This window comes from Phaenicophaeus curvirostris, chromosome 1 (assembly GCF_032191515.1).
Source record: "Phaenicophaeus curvirostris isolate KB17595 chromosome 1, BPBGC_Pcur_1.0, whole genome shotgun sequence".
In the NCBI taxonomy this organism is placed as follows: domain Eukaryota; kingdom Metazoa; phylum Chordata; class Aves; order Cuculiformes; family Cuculidae; genus Phaenicophaeus; species Phaenicophaeus curvirostris.
The window spans coordinates 166,789,634-166,810,237 of NC_091392.1; the positions used below are offsets into that span (position 1 = coordinate 166,789,634).

The 20,604-nt window shown below is 36.6% G+C and overlaps 1 protein-coding gene across 3 annotated transcripts in view; it reads right to left on the reverse strand.

The window, feature by feature from the left end:
• Positions 1-20,604, reverse strand: part of PIBF1 (progesterone immunomodulatory binding factor 1) — a 113,875-nt gene that overhangs the window by 40,855 nt on the left and 52,416 nt on the right. For all 3 annotated transcript variants that reach the window (XM_069880315.1, XM_069880308.1, XM_069880324.1), the window contains exons 11-12: positions 6,463-6,628; positions 2,703-2,853 (exon numbers count right to left, since the gene is read on the reverse strand). In XM_069880315.1, the coding sequence (XP_069736416.1) occupies positions 2,703-2,853; positions 6,463-6,628 (317 nt within the window). The remainder of the gene's footprint in view (positions 1-2,702; positions 2,854-6,462; positions 6,629-20,604) is intronic.

Genomic DNA, 20,604 nt, shown 5'->3' on the forward strand with positions numbered 1-20,604 from the left:
AAAAGAAATCCCAACAGCAGCAAGATTAAAATGTGTACAGATTAATATTTCAGCTCGTGTAATTTAGGTTTCCTCTCCTGTAAGAAGAAGTGGCCCAAAAAAAAGAAAATAAGAAGTGTGTGTGAGGTTGGCAGAGGCAGAGAGAGAGAAACAGAGAGGAGGAATAAAGGTGGACAAAGAGAAAAGGGGAGAGGCAGGGGTGTGAGAGAGAGAGGGAGAACAAGTGAACACCAGGCCAGGCACCACACAACAGCTTTGATGAATCAAGTACCTGGGAACAGGAGAAACAAATCTAGGAAATGATGTGACAGTCCTATCTGAGTCATCTTTCCTAATGCTCAAGTGCCTCAAAATCAGAAATACATTATCATCTCAACAATTTGCACAATGCTATGGCTTCTAAGCCATAAGTACGACAGAAAAAGTATACTGATGTAGCTGTACAAAGTCACTAGAACTTCAGATTTTCAAGGCTGTCTTACTTACGACAGGGAATTGTCCAGTGCCTTAAATACATCTGGTTCAGAGTAACATAAAAAATAATTTAACCTCTATTTGTTGTAATCCTTCTTTTCAGTTACAAACTCAGTGCTCTAAGTCTCAGAAAAATGCCTGTAAGAGCCTGTTTTACAAATTCCTATCTGTCAGTAGTGTCCATGCAAATGTCAGATTGCGAAGACAAACACAAAAACAAAATTGGAAATGTTGTAGACGTCAAGCCAAACTAATGTTCTGTATCAGCGTATGCTTCTCTTCTTTTCTGTCTTTCCAGGCTCTTCATCTAACTTTGCGGTGCAAACTTTACATTTACAAGTTAGGGGACAATTATTAATGACAGTTTTTTACACTACTGTGCAAAAAAGTGCCATTGTGAGGATAGAGATAGGTTCAACCTTTCTCACAAAAAGATACAAACCAAAGGAGGCAAGAAAAAAATCAAACAACTGGTCTACAACAAAAATACCCCAAAGTGAAGATTTTACCTTGAAAAGGAAGACAGATAAATGCCAAGAAAGCTTACTATTGCTAATCATGTAGAAACCAGTCAGATGCTGTAAGGAGTGGCTACATAAATACTTGGTAGTTTTCTGAATAGACTGTTTCATGTTATTTCAATTATTAATAAAGTGAGACATAATGACAACGGAATAACAGTCACAATTCAGCGATGTCTTCCACATGCACATTCTCCAAAGGAAAGAAAAAAACCCTGATGATTATATGCCAGAAGCAACCTCACATGTGCAAATACAGTTTATTTAAGTCCGGAGAACTAACTCCCACTAGCACTCCCAAATATTGCAAAACAGCAGAGGCTACATAACTGAAGAAGAAGAAAAAAATATATTGTATGGTAGAGAAATACAAAGAAGTGATCACAAGACTGAAAAGTAAAATCTTATTCTCACTAAATTCCATAGAAAATTCTAATTGTCTTTGACACAATGCTGCAGTCTGAATTATATTTTCTGAAAGAGTATTTCCAGACCATATTAAATTTGAAAAACAATTAAATTTCCTTTCCTTCAACTGTTTTTCTACCTTTAGCTATTTCTGACATGTAAATATTGGGACATAATTTGAGACACAGGAGGAAGTATGTCTGTTCTTCTTTCAAGTGCTTTTTTAAAAAGAAATACCTTTATTTCTTTTAATTTTCCTGAGAAGTTCATTGTGTTGATGGAATTCAGTCTTAATTATTAGTAAATTCAACTTACAATATCAAATAGAGTATAATAATAGTAAGAAAAAACAATGTTAGTTATTAAATAGAAAGTATATTGAAATAACATTGAATTATAATTCCCTTTTCTCTCCAACAAAATCAGAAAACAGAGTCATATTTTAACAGAACGGTCTATTTGGAAACTTGATTTTTATATAAGTCATATTCTGTAGCACAGAATATAAATTCTAATTGAAATACATATATAAGAAGTTAAGAATGATTTAGCTACATATAAAACTTTTACTGACATCCAAGCTGAACAAGGAAATATAAATCAGTGTAAGCAGAAAGCAGCATTCTGAACGCTATCTTCTCCTTGGAAAAGTTTCAAATTAGAAATTACTTGCTTTGTGGATTTATTGAGGCTGAGAATCAAATCAATAGAGAACTTCTGCTGCATTTAAGAACAGATATCGTTATTTTTGCCAATCGTAGAAAAAAAATTTTCTAAAGTAATCAGGCCTAAATTTGATCCAGTATTTTAGTACTTGGAACAGACCAATCTGCCACAAACAGCTACTAATTATCATTAATTCAACATAAGGAACAGCTTTTTTCCCCCCAATTAATTCACTTTAATCACTGTACTGTATTACGAAACCTATAATTGTCTGTCAACAAATAGGGTCTCCTGGTATTTAAAATCTCCTTAAATAACAGGAGAATCCCAAAAAACATATCCAATTATAATGGATGATTATAATAAGGAAAAAAATGATGGAAAAAGAAATACAGAGAGGATTTTTAATATTCATATGTCTAAGTTCATGTTTATTTCATACATAATTACAAATACATTTAGAAACATGTCATTAATATTTTCTACCAAAATAATTACTGCATCTTAATTGTCAGGCATAAGGAAGGAGAATGACAGGCACTGTAATACTTCCCAAGTGCCATGAGAAACAAGATATCTTGTTATAATGCCAGAAACACCTACAGATACGATATAATTTGTGACAAAACTTACTTTCTGCTGTCTGCAATATTATCTCATCAAGCTCTTTTTCAAGTTTTTCGTAAGTATTTAGCCTTGCTTGTAACTCAGAATTCTGTGTTTGAAGTTCAATAATGCGTGTTTCACTAGAAGACTGAAGACTATAAAATTCCTTAGTAAGCACCTGTTAGAATGAATAATGGAAATATCAGGGATTCAGCATTACAGCTATTTATGAAAGAGGCAAAATATAATACATGTAAAATTCTCAGCAGCACGATACCAAATGTTTGATGAACTTTCGCACAGGAAAGATTAAAATACTTTAAAAAGCAGTTATTTTTTCAACTGTATCATCTTGCATAAATTTGCTCTCAGGTTTTACCACTTATGCCTATCTCCTAAGGCCTTAGCGATTTAAGAAATTCTTTCTGAAAAAGCTAAAAGAATTTTAAAGAAGAGTTAGGAAAAGCAAGACGACAGATGAAAAAATACACAGCAATCACAACAGTGTAAATGCATTTCTTTTCATTGCTTTAACCGGATTCAGTATTCAGTTACCAATTTAAAAAAAATAAAGTTCCTTTACAGAATGGCAAATGCACAAATACAAAAATCAAATATTTAAGATACATCAAATTCTTATTATTTACTTATTATCGAAAGGTAATAAGTCATTATAATTCAGGACTAATGTAAACACTTCACAGAACAGAATCACAGAACAACCAGGTTGGAAGAGACCCACCGGATCATCGAGTCCAACCGTTCCCATCAAACACTAAACCATATCCCACTTGATCAACTAAGCTTAAAAAGCACATATTCAAAAGCAAAAGTTATGAATGTCCATATAAGTACTAAAGCTTGATATAGTGGCTAGAAATAGAAAACAACACTAACAACATAAATACTAAAAACCAAGTGGAATAAAAAAAAAATCCCTCGGTTAGTAAAGTGGTAATCTACATGCTTCACAGAAAAACATCCCACCAAAACAGGTAAAGCAGTATGAAGTAGTACTCTAGCTAAGGTTAACACTAACTTCCCAAAGAAAAATCATAAACATTCAAGATGACAATTGATTTTGGAACTTGAGATATAGAAACACAGGCATAGGGTATACAGCAATGATACCAGATTCACTGTCAAAACCACTCAAGAATGCACAACGCTTAGAGAAACAAGTCACTTGTCTAGATAGGTCTAGGGTCACAGAAGAATAAACATATAGGTTAAAATCTGGTAACATATAAACCATCTGTTTCCTAGTTTTAGCATACATAACAAGGGAAACTAAGCTGAAATCCAATTAAAAACAAGAGTTGGTTGACAAAGCAGCTGTAGCTGAGCCACTGGATACTAGTTATTACCTTAGTAAAGATCAATAGCCTGTAAGATGGGTAAGAAAAATCCTTCTGTACGTGGATACTACATGTAAGAAAGGAAATTAAACACTTAAGAATTCAGACTGAAGGAACAGAAGTGAAAGCTTCAGACATCAATATTTAAATTCTGCAAGAACATTTCTTAATCAAAGAGCACTGGTTTCAAAGCGTCTCTCTCTCTTTGAAAGTGCCAAAAGTGTTAGTAGAATCAAATGCCAAATACTCAAGATGTTTTTCAGATCAAATAAATATCCACAAAGCAAATGGAAATATAACTCAAATTTAACTATCTTCTTAAAGTTTAGACATGTCCGTGCAATTAAAGATCTGTTTAGCAACCTCAAAGTCTAGCAAAACTGGCACTCCCAGTGGTTGTGACCACAATTAACCTCAGCAGCCAGGATCTGAATGTTCCAATACAGACAAAACAAGAAACTGCATTTTATCTAAAACTCTCTAATTCTGTTTCTACTCTACAGTTCCTTCTCATAACTCTCTGAGTTCAGCACTAGAAATCTGGAGACCTGAAGAATAGTATCCTTCTCCCAAACATGAAGGCTGCCATAGCTGACACTTGGAAAGAAGTTTTTTATTCTGTCTTGTTCACTTTATATCCTGATGTTTCAGACATACACTGCCCATCTCAATTAAATCTCACAAACTGGACTCACTGATATGATTTTGGGACTAAGAACATGACACATTTTTGAAAGATGATAAATACTAAGCTTGTAGAGATAAACAGGTCCAAGTCACTCAACTCTATGTAAACAGAAGCTCTGAGTGCTGGTGCCCAGGTGCTGGCAGTGGGGGCTTTAGGGGCCTCGTGAGAAGAGAACGGGTTTGCCCTGTGATGGACGCAGCTGTCTCCAACCAACGCAGCACAGGGCACAGATGAGCCCTGCAGCCAAGGTGGTGGTGCCTCTGGAAGAATGTATTTACTTGGCAGTAAATGCCAAGCAGACAGAGAAGGAGGGGAAAAAGGTGAGAAAAAGAAGTATGAACATTGAAGCAAGCAGAGCAGGAGAGGAGCTGCTCCAGGCGCCAGAACAGAGTTTGCCTTCCAGCCCATGGACAAGATGATGGTGAAGTAGGATGTCCTCCTGCAGACCATGAAAGACCACACCAAAGCAGATATCCTCACCGCAGTCTGTAGAGGCCCACACGCTCGAGTGGGTAGACATGCCATGAAAGAACTGCAACTCGCAGAGAGCCCGAAGAGAAGCAGATTTTCACCTGAAAGAAGCTGCCACCCATGATGGATCCACACTGGAGAAGGATAAAAGTGTGAGGAGGATGGAAAGGCAGAGAGGAGTCATTATGGACTAACGCAACCCCATTCCCCAGTATTGCTCAGGAAGGCGGAGGTAGAAGAATCCGAAATGAAAGAGGTAAGTTAAACCCAGAAGAGAAAGGGGTGGGGAAAGATGGTTTAGTTTTTGTCTTAGTTTCTCACCATTCAAATCTATTTTAACTAGTAATAAGTGAATGAGGGAATGGCCTCAAGCTCCGCCAGGGGAGGTTTAGGCTAGACGTTAGGCTTTACAGAAAGGGTCATTGGGCACTGGAACAGGCTGCCCAGGGAGGTGGTTGAGTCACCTTCCCTGGAGGTGTTTAAGGCACGGGTGGATGAGGTGCTGAGGGATATGCTTTAGTGTTTGATGGGAACAGTTGGACTCGATGATCCGGTGGGTCTCTTCCAACCTGGTTATTCTGTGATTCTGTGATTCTGTGAAATTAATTTTCCCCAGGTCAAGTCTTTTTTGCCCACGATGGTAACGGGTAAGTGATCTCCCTGTCTTTGTATCAGTCCACGAGCTTTTCCTCCTTATTTCTCCACCATCCTCTTGAGGAGGAGGAGTGAGAGAGTGGTTGCCTGGGTGGGTGTCAACCCACCATGACAGCATTAGCAATGTTAGGTTATTTAAACACCACATACACCATACTCTCCTTGACTTCTTTAGCTGTTAAAATCTGTTCCAGAACTGCATATCAGTAAAAAGTGGTTTTATTATGTAACAATGCTATTAGAAATCCTAATTTTTAATAATGACACTGAATTCACCACAACTGTTATAGTGTAATTGTCTCCTATCCCTACAGTAAACACATAGGCTGACATAAGCAGCTCTGTGATAGAAGAATAAACATACCTCATAGGAATGAGGTACTCTCTTCAACATCTCTCCATAAGAGATTGTTTTTCCTCCTCCCTCTCCCTTAAGTCTAGTTTTCATTGAACTAGTCAAACATAATAAACTTTGTCATTAGATTCTGTTTCAGCAGAATTTGGTCAAGATATTAATTCAACCACGTTCTTTGATACTTTTCCCCCAAGCCTTTCCATTTTACTGGCTAATTGAAAACAACTATGTAATGCCCTGTAAAGCGTTTATATAACATACCTCCAGCTTTCTCTGATATTTCTCACATTCCATTTGGCACTGTGAAAGATTCTTAGCTGTTTCTTGTTGCAGGAGTTGAATGTGTTCGCTTTCAAAGGACTTCAACTTACTTTGGTGAAGAAGTTCAGCCACTTTGCTTTCTGTGCCTAGCTGTATTTGTCTATACCTAAAAAAGAAAAAGAAAAAAACAGAGAAAAATAAAAAACTTTTGATGATTCAAAAATAAACAAACTTAGAACACATGCTAGTTCTGTTCATTACAGCTATAAATTTCAGAAATTAATACAGCATTTCTAAGAGTTTATTAAATATTAATATGGTTTTCTATGTAACTATTATAACCTATATTTGAAACATTAGAAAAATCCAGTACTATAATGAAAATAAAACACAGCACGTGGAGAACTCTCTCCATGGCTTTTCTGAATACAGAGCTAATGTACAATAATGGCAATGACCCTACAGCGTACCCTATTTTTCAAAAATGTTAGATCAATGTGAATTTCTTTCTTGGCACACAAAGTATACACTGAAGTCTTTTGATGGGAGGGATACTAAGATGATGTTGTCTCCCATCTTCATCACCATATGTTACACGGCATAGAGAGAAGTGGAATTAGATATTGGTGATATCCAGATATCCCAAAGGGTTATCGTAGAGGATGCACCATTGATATCAGCTACACTGTTTTTTCCAATACCCAAAGACATGAAGAAATGTCAGATCACAAGGGTGTATTTATTTCCTCAGTCATCCAGAATCACAGGTCCTTCTCAAAAAGCAGAAAGTATATATATTTTTGAGAATATCACTAGAAGGTAGTTATAGGTGGCAGATAAATAGTATACAACGTAGCACTGGACTACCTTCTTTCTACTCATTGTATTTCACAAACAAACTCAGAAATAAAGGGTAGAAAAACTTGCTGATCGAATATTAAATTACTGGACTGTAGAAAAGAGAGGGTGATATGAAGAACAGTAGAAAACCTTATGGATCTTACCATTAAATAGCTTATGAAATTAAAAGGAAATATATGCAAAGTAAATCATAGGTTGTAAAAATGATCCTAATCATATACATAAAATTATGAAGTCTTAGCTGGTTGTTTTCATTCACAAGTGAGATCTTGGGGTTATATTAGATAAAACCATGAAAGTTTTGGCTCAGTTCTAAATAACGGTCAAAACCAACATTTTGGGAATTACTGTGAGAGCAATAGAGAAAATACAGAAATCCCTATGTCACTTCACAACTCCACACTGTTGCCTGCACACCGAATGCTGACTACCGCTCCAGTACCCCGCCTCACAAGGAATGTAACAGAACTGGTAAAGCACCAGAGAAGAGTAATAAGGGTTGCCTTTGACAACCAGCAACACACAATTATACAGTTGCACTATGTGGAAGAAATTACTTAAGCAAGCTAGGACTGTACAGTTTGGAAAAGAGATGGCATAAGGAAACATCCTGAGTAGCATGGAGAATGAGAACAGGAATCAGCTGTATTTTCCAACAGATAAATGCAAAGGCATCTAATAAAGCCATCTGAGGAAGAATGAAAACAAATATAAGTCCCTCTTCACACATGAAAGCTGTGAAATTCCTTACCATAAGACACTGTGGATGCTAAATATTAACACTTACTTAAAAGGATACTAAACAAACTCACAGCAGAGAAATCCTTTGACAACTATTTAATGCAAGATGGTACTTCTCACACAGAAGTCACTTAACAACAAATTGTTAGAATGCCAGCTAAACCTTTGCTCTAACACAGCATGGCTCTTATGTTAGCTGTCATTTGCCAGCAGTTGCAACACAATTCCATCCTATTTAGCACCTGATCTTTAGGTGGGATTGAAAGTGTTTAACAAAAACAAGGGGATTACTTCAAATATTTTCCCTGAGGATTTCAGATGTAGGAATGTTTCTAAGGCACAAAGAGGAAGTAATTTTCACTGGAATTAACTTGAACAGAACAAACAGGTGTCATGATGATGCCCTTTATAATCACTCCATAGACATCTGTGTTAAACTCTGTGGAAATCATGACAATTGATACTAAGTGCTTTAGAAAAGCCTACCCTTTTGCCTCATGTTAGACTCATGAGGATCTCAGAACTGAATCCTAAGGGTGTTGTTTGCTGCCTCACCTGAAAAAGTGATCTGATTTGGAGGTATGAGTAAACAGTCAAATGCACGAAAGAGATTGTTCCCACACAGGCTGTGTGAGCAGAGACTGGAAACTCTGCCTACTGAGTTTGTGAAAATGTCGCTCTTTTTAAAACCATTTTCAATAGCATGACATTTGTTCTCAAATGGAGTTACTGCACTCAAACTCGTAAATACCTATTATCTATCTGGTTATCAGCTACAGCTGTCAGTTTTGCTGGAGGATGCTTTTCAAGTGCTGATACTTTCAAGTATTTAATCAATGCTCCCTGACTGTATGTTCCTGTTTTCATTTTACCACATATAAATAGTTTGAGCACTCTTACATGCTGTACATTTTGTACCATTGGCTGCAGACACTAAATTTGTTCTGCTGTACACATAACTGTCATCCAGCCAACTGATGTGCAATGCAACACTCAAATTTATTTACTAGTCATATATGCTGTCTTTCAACAACAAACTTGTATCTTTACACAAAATAAAGCCTTTCTATATACAGCTTCAGACCTTCAGTTAGTCTGAGGTACAATGGCAAGGTACAGAGCTTACACACTGGAAACATGCATAAATACAGGCTATACATATTTCTCTGTACCCAATTTCTATGCTTTCCAGAGAAGTCCACAGTTCTCTGGTCTGTTTATAATCATGAACAACGACTTCAGAAAAACAATCCTGTACTTTGTTTTGGAAATTTGAAGCAGGTTACATGTGTATGACCTGTTTTGTACTGGTAAGAAGGGTCAGTTTTCTTTTGACCTTACTACACTCTTGAGCTCACTAGTAATTCCTCCACTGCAGCACCATTCAGCGTTTCTTAGTCTTATTTGCTTTTATTCGGCCAAACATTATTGCTGGTGTTTTGGCTACTATTTCAGCACAAGTGTGTTTGTGCATGTGTGTACACAGTCATGTAACACAAAGTCAAAATACACTCCTTAATCTGCCTAGATGGCCTCTGAGGGAAAACAAAAGAAAATAAAATCACCCTATTCTTTAATACTGCTATTAGGGAAAGAAAATAGTGGAATGCAGGTGTGCAGAATTTTCCACCGTCAAGGAATTTTAGCGAACTTGATACAGTGAAAGAACAGAAGTATTTGTCTCACAAAAGAATAAGGGTTGGGAATGAAAGGGAAATTACAGATTGAGTTAATGAAAAAAAAAACAGGAAACCCCCCACATATAAGAATCTCCTACAATGAGGTCTCAGCTTCATTGTGCGTCTCTGTCGTCAGGATGACCAGTCAATAAAACCTGAGGTTTGCTAAAGCAAAGTGACACAATTGTTATCAAAAGGTTATTTCCAAACTAAAGCAGAAGAGGGACTATTCAGAGAAATACTTAAACTGGGGTTTGTAAGGATGGTTTTCAGATTTTTCAAGCAGAGGATTTTGTTTTTGCAAGTGGTGGATAATGACAATAACTTTTCAAAAGTTATTGCATACAATGAGAGCAACTGGAAAGATTTCATGGTAAAATCATACAGTCTGTTTAGTGAAGAAAGTATGGCAGTCAATTGTTCTTTGAATGGAAGAACTATTAAAACACATCCAGCACAGCCTAATCTAATATTGATATTCAAAGTTTTCTATTATATGTGTTCACTTGACATTTCCAACATCTTATAAGCACCCCATAAGTACTGAGACAGCAACTCTAATCTGCTTTTACCTAACAGAAATAGACTCACTTTTAACCAGTCTATCCCACTGACACAACTGAGATGTACAGCATTACTCCTCAAAAGTGTAACTGAACAGTGAAGTACCTTAGCAGACAATAAATCTGTAAAACGAAGCATTCAAGAAGAAGCAGATCCTAGTATTAAGCTTGTTAATAGGAAAGAATGCCAAGCAAGTAAATACAAATAATACATCTTCCAAAGGAAGTCCTAGCAAAATTACACAAAACTAATTATTATACAAAACCTCTCTAGTTTTGCAAACTTGATGGTACCAACCTAAAGCTCTTTAGGATATATTTCAGATATAATTTTCAAGTTTAAAAATGGACCCCCCTCCACAGATGCATCAGTCCCAGATCTAAGATCTTTAGAGTAATTACAATATACTCTCCTATTTGTACAAATGTCTGCGCTTTGGTTCAGTGCCATATTTGCAGAAAAACCTAAATGCTATAGATATTTCCTCTCTAACCTGTCCTGTTGCAAACCTCCCACTTCCAGCCCCAACATGTCATCTAATGTTCCTGCCCTCCCACCTCTGTCCCAGCGCCAGCCTGGATTTCTCTTGATTTCAAATTCTGCTTTCAGTCTTTCTACCCAGGGCATCTGTTTTCATTCTAAACTGTGTTCCTCGCCTATTCAATGTCCATTCCTATCTTACAGCCCTACTCTCCACATGCTGGTTTTCTTTGTCCCTATTCCTACATTACCTTCATAGTTCAGCATCCTTCATTAAATCCTACCCACACTTTGCCCAATATGAGGTTCAAATCCCTGTTTAACTTCCTTGCCTTTTACCTTTTGAGTCTGGCTGTTAAGGCTTCCTCACACAGAAGGGAATTTTCTTTACTCTTCATTGTGCCTCTTGGAGTCATATAAAGGGTAACAGCAGTCTCATTTAAATTCAGTCTAATTTAAATTCAGTTATTACAGACTACACATACGCTGCCCATACGTGCAGCAAACAGAGACTTCAGTTCAAACGTGGGCACTCAAAAATTCTTTTCACTGGTTCAATTTTTTTTTCTTGATACTAAAAACTGGTTGGCTTGTTTCTGAGAAATCAAAAATTTCCCATGAACTGAGTTCACGTGCTACCCACTACGTAACCGAAAAATGTAGGAACTCTGATTCTTGGTTTCACATGTTTTCATTTCTCAGCTTCTGAAGCACTGAACACAAGTCTGACACAACATGTATCTGGCTCGTTTCATAAGCCTGTTTTAATATTTACTACAAAATGGTTAAGAAAACTCATTCTTCATTTAAATACATGTATTTTATGTAGATTGTTACACTAACTTTATAGGCATTTTCAATCTTTTGTACCATTTATTCCTTCCCTAGTATCCATCAAATATGTCTATTTCTAATCTGGACTAAAATAACAACGCACTTAGGAACAATAAACTTAAATACCTCCAACAAAAGGAAAAAAAAGTACTGAGTATAATGATTAAACAGAAGATAAAGCATGCCATCTACAAATTGTTTAAACAATGAAAAATTTGTTTGCTGGAATAGTTCTCACTTAAAATGTTTTCCCCAAATAACATGCTTAGAATTTTTTCAGCACAGTATTCCTGCTTTAGACTGTTATTAAAAAACTCCAGAAACATATAGCTTAAATGCTAAAGGGTAAACATGATTTAACATGCAAGTTCTTGCCAGATGTTACATTTGCTTCGTATCAAGTAATTAAACATACAGTACTTTTGCATGTGGTTTAGTAAAATCTGTTTGAGACAGAAAGCTTAGAAGCTTTGTTTAAAGCTGCTTGCTTAAAAGCAGATTTTTGTGTTTTGCAGTATCCTAAGCATTTGTTATGTACTGGCCTCTGATCCTCATTCTGTCGAAACAACTTCCTTAAAGGCAACACTTCCACATTCTGTTTTCCAGTTTGTAGGAGTGCTAGTTCCAAACACCCAGATTCAGCAAGCTAAATACTTGCTTTACACTAATTGTCTTTCAGGACACTTTAACTTCAAATCACCTATGCAATAAGTGGAGTTCTTCAGTCTGTAGAACCCATATATTCCTCAGGTATTCTTTCTACCCTTATTAGACTAATGCCCAGTCTACACTATACCGGACACTTTTCCCTGCAGTGTGCAATGAGGATTTGCATACTTACTATGTATTCTCATGCCTTATGCTAGGGAAACAGGTTCGCTGCTGTGCAGATCTTTTCACTAACCTGTAACATGACTAGTAAAGAGGGAAGTTAAAGGTGGGGTTGTAGAAGATACATATAAAAGGCACATCTTGATGAATAACTATAAAGGTAGCTGCTTATCTTTGTGTTTATTCCACTAGGACAGCTACAGTGACATAATTACCACAATGAGTGTTCCATCTCTTTTAAGAACTGGAAAAATGAACATTAGAAAGATGAATCTGCTTCAGATATATCTGCTAAACCATGCTGAGTGGCAGGGACTGAAATCCATCTTTACTAGCTTGTCTCTGGAATATGTAATTGTGCTTCCTTTTATTTAACTCTGATGCTGTGAAACTGAAGATTTACTCCTGCACTGAGACACAGCTTCAACAGTGACAGTAGAGACTGCTTTAGCCAAGCCTAGTCTGTGCTTGGGAGTTATACTTCTGTCATGAGAATTTAATAATAAAACTTCATTAGGGAGTTTTATCTCAGTCCTGGAGCTCTGATGGATGCTGAATCCAGTCTTTCACTTCCTGAAAGTGCCCGATTACTTTTGAACTACTGTAAAAAAAGATGAGTAACTCCTGTCACACTTTTTTTAAAAAATGAAACAGGATGTGGTTGCTACTCAATTCAGTGCTGCTGATGCATGCTTAGTTTGCTTAGTCAGTTGCCTAGACTGTTATTACCTGGTTTAAGTCACCAGCAACTTAACACTTCTGTTATTTGATTCAGTGAAATGAGCACAAAAACTACTGAAATAGCCTAACAAATACCAGTATAGAGATATTAATAACAGCATCTTGAACAAAAAGAAAGGATCTGAAGAAACCAATAAGCATAGAATAAGGAATGGGATGTAATTACACCGTTTTTTAGATGCGTAAGTAGAAGAACAGAGTCATCTGGTAATTTTTAGAAGTCTAATAGTAGTTGCTTTTCTCTTTCCCTATACAGTTTAGTCAAGATACATATGTGTTCACATTTATGTTTCTGAGAATCATGAATTCTAAATCTAGGAAACTGTACAAAAACAAAACAGAAATCATTAGTATACACAGTTGGTCAGAGAATACCTACCAGGGTATTTCAGGAGATACAGGCACAGAGATCTAGTTTATGAATCCAGAAATAATCACCTCAAAAAATCGTTTGAATAAAATTTCAAAATAATCCCAAAGAAAGATAAAAGATTCCTCTTTTTCAAACACAGGGGCTATTTAATGAGTTCTCTAGAGCCTAGTGAAGAGATAAGCAAAGGAAATAGCTTAATAGAATTCTCTTAAGCATGGGACAACTATCTAAAGTGGAAAGACAGCCAAGTTAAAGGATGCAGATGGCATCAGCTCCACGTCAAGCAAAAAGCAGTCAAAAGAAGCTGGACAGTTCTATTGTTTCTGGCAGAGCCTCGATACATTGCACAAAACTATCTTTTGCATCTCTGTGTACTAGCACGTAAAATGGCAAAAGTCTCCAATCTTGAAAGTATGAGAAACATGCTGAACCAAGGTGGAACACACATCTGGACACGCAGTAGAAGAAGCATGATTAGATTTTGTGTTGCCTAAATGACATATTGAAAAGGATCCCTGCTCTGGAATATGGTTTTTGTCTATTGCACATATTTTAATCCAAGAGCAAAAAAACTGAAGCATATTTATTACAGTATCATGTCTTCAGTCACATTTTATATGCATGTTATTCCCTATTTCATTTCCTATGGCATCCCAACCCATTAAAAGTGATTCAAAGAAATAAATTTTCCAAACATGCATGTCATATTGACAAAGTTTGTTAACTTTTCTACTCATTTGCATGACTGACATAGTGAACACTTTGGTCTATGAACCGCATATACTTTCATATTCTCTCCAATCCTTTACCTTTGTTAGTCTTTCTACAAACTAGGTTGCAGAAGCAGTTTTTTATAATTAAAGCCCAAAAAATTATAATTGGATTGCAAAGATATTTTGAGACAGTATTAGGGGTCATACAATGTGTATACAGATATGTTGTAGTCCTAAACACAAACAACTATTGAGTAAAAGGCAATTAAGCATCTCATATAACTTTGACAAAACACACTCACTGAAACAGTATTGAAGACAACAATCCAAATAATGAAACTCAGGTCACATTTTACACATTAAAAATTTCCACACTGTTTAGGAAAAAAAGGAACATACATATGTATCAGCAATTTTAACCTCTATCTCCCACAATAGCATTTATTGTCCATTGTTGTATATCCCGTGGTTCTATGATTTACTAGAAAATTCATTAAGATACTTTTAGATGTAAGTATATACTTAATAAAAGGTGATTAATGTGTGATTTTTACTTCCATTAACATAGAAAGGGGAAAAAGTCAAGGTGAAATGACTGATAGGACAGCTGTTACATAAATGACAAAAGCAATATTGAAATGTCTCTCCTTTTAACAAATAAAACCTAAAAAGCACTAAAACCAGACAGCTACAAGCAGAAAAAAACCCCCTGTGGAATGCCATCTTGAAACAGTCAGAAATAAATATACACATTTTAATCACACAAATGTAACTTGCATGTAATTAAGAATATCAAAACTAAAATTCTGTTCCATGCAGTGATGAAAAAAGGAGCTTTTTGGATGATCAGCAAGGGAAAATAAGCAAGAAAATAAAATGTCATCACAGAAGTTTACCAGAAATAAACATGGAGAGAAACAAGAGCAGGAAGTATTCTTTTGAGACAGGGCTAACTTGGAGTCCATCAGACAAAGCTTCTCTAACATGAAAAAGAAGATATATGCAACTACTGCATCAGCAGAAAGACTGCTCCTTCTCTTCATTTTCCCCACTGAAAGTCTGGCTGCCATAATTTAGCAAATAATTGGTATGTCCTTTATTTCACACAAAAGGTTTGATGTCTTGATAAGCAGAGTTCAAAGTACAGGCATACCTTGTTATCTGTCAAGGATGTACTCCTAAAAGTGCTACAGTTAGCAAAGGTGGAGAGCAAACCAACTTTTCCCCAAAGAATTTATGCAATGCAAGGTCTTGGTGTTTGCAGTGACTTAAGAAATAAGCAAAATCAAAATACAAGAGGGCAGCATATTGCTGCGTACTTTTCCATTTACTCCCAAGTAAAACTGCACCTGAAAAATAAGATCTCAACAATGCAAATACAAAACAGAATTCTTGAATAATTCAAGTTGGAAGGGATTTCATGGGGTATCTAGTCCAATATCCTGCTCAAAGCAAGGTCAACCTAGCCAGGCTGCTTAAAGCTTTAGCCACTGGAGTCTTGGGAACTCCCAAGGATGGAGATTGCCCACAGTAATGCTTGGCTGTAGTGAAAAAGTTGTTCCTTACCTCAAGTTGGAATCTCCTGCTTCAACTGATGTTCTCTCATACTCCTAACATGCCCTGCTGTGAAAGGCCTGGCTCCGACTTCCTTGTGACCTCCTCACAGGCACTGGCAGAGCTGCTGTTAGGTGTCCCAGTGGCCAGAGTGAACAAATCCCCTCCTCAGCCTCTCCTCATGGGGCAAGTGCTCCCTGACCATTCTGGTGGCTCTCCACTAGATTCACTTTAGTTTATCATTACGTTACTTGTACTGGATGTCCCCAGACTGGACATATCCCTTCAGGTCTCTACTATTCTCCTGCTAATATGGTTCAGGATGCTGTCAGGGTACACTGCTGGCTAATACTGATCTGGCTGTTTACAAAAATCCCCATTCATTCCCTTCCAAGACAAGAAGGATGACATATAATCATACATGATAATTTGCATTTCCTTATTAGCTCTTGAATGCTACATGAAAGCTATTAAAATATTAAAAATCATGTACCAAAGACTACAATAACTATACTGCCAGCAGCTGTTTTAAACTAAGTATGGTACTGGACAAATACACAGATTTCCATCAGTCTTTTGGAACTTAAAGGAATTTCCATTAAGCTGCCTGCAGGCCCCCAGGCACACTTCTGTGCAACCCAGGGAAGTTTTTTTGAGCGAAGGATGGAAAGATAAGATAAGTAACAGCTAGCAGAGATGGGTCTCACACAAGCAAAGGATACTAAAATGACTGACAGACAAGCAACAGGTAGGGGGACCATTACTGGATCTGTCTTCTTTCAAGACTAAGATATGTGAAATACTCTTTCCTATGCAGTGACAATAACTGGAACCACATTAAAATTACCGTTAATGGAAGAACAAAGACAACTATACAAGTCCTTAAAATCAATCAGAGAATTTTTCAGAAGATTTAAGAACAATAAACACTTTTAGAAAACAGCATCAATAACATAAGAGAATATGGAAGATGCAGCTCAAAACAAAAGGAAGGAGCTACAGTCACATCCTGCATGGCCTTAAAAGCTTCAAGCAGAGTAATAAATGAATCCTGAATGGATAAATCACCAAGCTGTTTATGACACTAATGAAACAATACTATTTCTCTTCATTTCTAAGCAGGGAAAGGTCCAATGAACCTAAGTTTTCTATAAAGCAGCCTATCCCAATAAATTCTTCAGTTATCAAATTATCGTATACTACCTGTTGAGACGTGTATGAAAAAATGAAAATACTTCAAAAATGCAGTAACTATTTTGAAAAATAATCAGTTAACTCCAAGCTGTGTCCACTTTTGAGCATATCTGCTTTTGCAACATACTTTTCTATATTTTATCAGTCGTCTGACATGTTTAACAAAATTTTTACAGACACAACTTTGCCTTTATACAGCTTTTCTATTTTTTCTACAACTAAAGTTATTAATCTAAGTGGAATAGTATTGTGGGAAGCAGTGAAAAAAAATTAAAAAAGAGAAAATAAAATTCTTGTTTGAAAAGAAGAAAAGTAAGAATTCATGAATTCTGGTGATACTAACAGGCTTTGCAATAGAAGTTTTAAGCATACCTTCTAAGAAAAGTCTTAGATGCAATATAACCATCACCTGGCTCCTGAGAGACCACAGCAAAAAGCACTGAAATTTATTTATTTTAGTGCAGGTAATTCTTAGACTAATCAAGTTTTCTGTTTCTTTGCTTCCTCTAATTACATCCAGCTTTCTATTCCCTTCCTGCATACCTTTGTCTTACTTTCTGCATTTTCCTCCCATTTTCTCTATACTTTCTCTTACCACTGAAATATTTTTTTTTGTTCAGCTGAACTGTCACAAACCCCATAACCACCACATCTGAGAAACAGAATTTTCTTTCTTCTTGTAGTGGACTTGAAAACAAATTTTTGTTCTTTCAGGTCTTTTCTAATGGGACTTGAAGACAAGACACTACTGATCTCCAAATACTCCCTGTCTTAGCTGAGTACTTGGAGACTATAAGCTTTCCTTTTTAACTTTCAGATGGTAGCATATCAAAGCAGACATCTTTTTATTGTGGAATAGAAATCTCCTACTTCTGTGTTTAGTGCCTGTATCATTTCACCCTTGTCATCGTCCATTCTTTCCAGATGAAGTCCTAGAATATGGCTACATCTATCACGCAACTAATGAAGCAACTTAAGATGCAATTTTGGTACTCACTGAACAGCAGCTGGGAAGTTCCCTCTAACAAAGCCATACTGTTAACACTAACTGCTCCCATAAAAGTAAAAGAATCCACTCACTGAACAGTTTATCAAAACATGGCTTAACCCTTGTGAACCCCTCATAGTTCACAAGAAAGACTTCCATTCAATGGCAACTTAGACAGAGATAGGAAAAGTTAATTTCCCTTTTGGCACCTCAGTCTGACCATGCTAATTAGCAGTTCTGCATGAATACTGAAAAACAGTCTAGTCACTACTATACTTCAGTTAACCTTATTTTGTGTAATGTGTAATTCTTTTGCCATCTTTATTACAAGAAGGTTTAAGTAGATGGAGGTGTTTAATATTTTTTCCACAGTATTTTAAACTCTATTCCACTCTGCACTCCATTCTTTGCATTCCATTCTTTCACTGTCTGAACCAGGTTGAAACCAGACTCTGAGCTTAATCTAAAACCACTTAGTAGGCTAACAGTTCAACATGCCTTAATTCAACATGGAGTCAGTCTTTCGGAAAACAAAACAATCTGCTTACTGTCAGCTGTTCTTGAAGATGCAGTGTTTACACGTACACGACACTGAAGCGTGCTTGTCTCAGCAATACTAATGGGGCACACAGTCTAATACTTTGCTGCTACGTAAACGGGATAAGAGTTTGGCCCGTATTTTCACTTCTTTCCAACCTCAGAATTCCTGGTAACTGTAAGTGGAAATTAAAAGGTAAGCAATAAAGAGGGTGTGCTGTGAAAGTGCATAAGAAAACACACCTTAAAGAACAGCTATAGGTAAATTTGATTTGCACTTCAGGATGTCCACAGCATTCCCTGGAGGTGTTTAAGGCACAGGTGGATGAGGCGCTGAGGGACATGATTTAGTGTTTGATAGGAATGGTTGGACTCGATGATCTGGTGGGTCTCTTCCAACTGGGTGATTCTATGATTCTATGATTAGGGCCACCAAGTAGAATTCCTCAGAAAACCACTATGGATAAGGGAGGAAATCTCCAATTCAAACTGCAGAATTATCATTCTGAAAGCAACAGTGCAAATTTCAGGGGTGAACATGTGCTAAGAAACATCAGTGTGGCACAGGCTCAATTGGGTCACGATTACAAATACTAGAGCTTTTTCATCCAGTGAGAAAGTTCAGTGACATCAAGGTTCTCTAGGATCACTCTGCTACACACAAAGTTTTGAATCTATTAACATCAATTGAAAGCATGTCGAATATACAAGTGGCATAGAACTTCACTGTGGAAGAATAAGAGGGAAAGAAATTCTTGTTGCCTGATATGGTTAAAGGGCCAAACATTTCAAACTACAGTATGTAAGGAAGTATTATTCACGTTACCTCAAAAAAGGTTAGCAATTGTAACATAACAAAATCTGATTGACTTAGCCACACACATATCAACAAATACTTCCTCATATCAGGCTACCCAATGCCTGGGATGAGTAGGAAACCTCTACTTCTAACAGTTTAGCAGTTCTACTGACAGGGGAGGGATCCGAGGCTTACCTGACAAATATGGCCCAATTTCAAAGCAAAATTTTCAAGAATACTAGCAGGCTCCTAAACTTCTACATAGAAAGTCTTATAATAAGAACTTTATTAGTTATATTTCCATTAGCAGAATCCCTACTGTTACAGGGTGTTGGGGATTTACTGTACAGATGATTCTAGTCAGCAAACGCAACACAGGAAAAACAGTCAGCAGCTTTCGCTGCTAGGAAATAAAATAACCTTCACAAATTCATTCCTGACTGTCCAAATTTGAACAGAAAGATTTATACTTATTTCTTGTGGATGCCTACTGTAAGATGACCAATCTTGTATTATCACCAAGTTCTTTAGAAACAGCTCTTAAACCACACTCCTTGCTTTACTTATCTTTTAACTGGGAACAAGTAATCAACCCTATGTACTAATGGTTTCAATACTCTTGTCAGTTGATGAACCAATTCCATTTGATCAGTTTTTCCTAAGTGAGGAGATCTCATTTTGACTTCTGTTAGCAAATGATATGAAAATAGTGTCACACCATCATTATTCATAGAATGATGCTGAACTTATAGGCACAGGACTTTGAAAATATTTTTTCCTATTCTTAAGTTCCAGGGATATGGAAGTATAAGCCATTCTTCAGAGTGAAGCTTAAGCCTTACATCAGCAGATTATTGGAATGAAGTCCTCAGATGAGGTAAAAGGTCTCTGTCATGGGAACGAAGATCTTTGGAACTGAAAATCAAAACTGCTTTTACTCAAAACAGGACCTCCCACCCAGGTTTCCTGGTTTTGTCAAGGAGCTCACAGACTCATTCAGAAGAGACTCTTTCTGAATTAATAACAGGGTTTTTTTTTCCCCATTGTTCTGGACCTTGCACAAAATATCCATTTTTCCTTTCTAAAGCAAAGTAAGCAAAAAAAAATTATTTTGAAGTGGCCTGTGGTTTAAACTGCTTGAAAAATTTTCTTCGAACTCTCAAGGGAAATTCACACCTTCAGAATAACGAAAAATATCAAGCTAATTAAGCTCTATCTGTAACACCAACACTGAGAAAACACAGAATATTTAG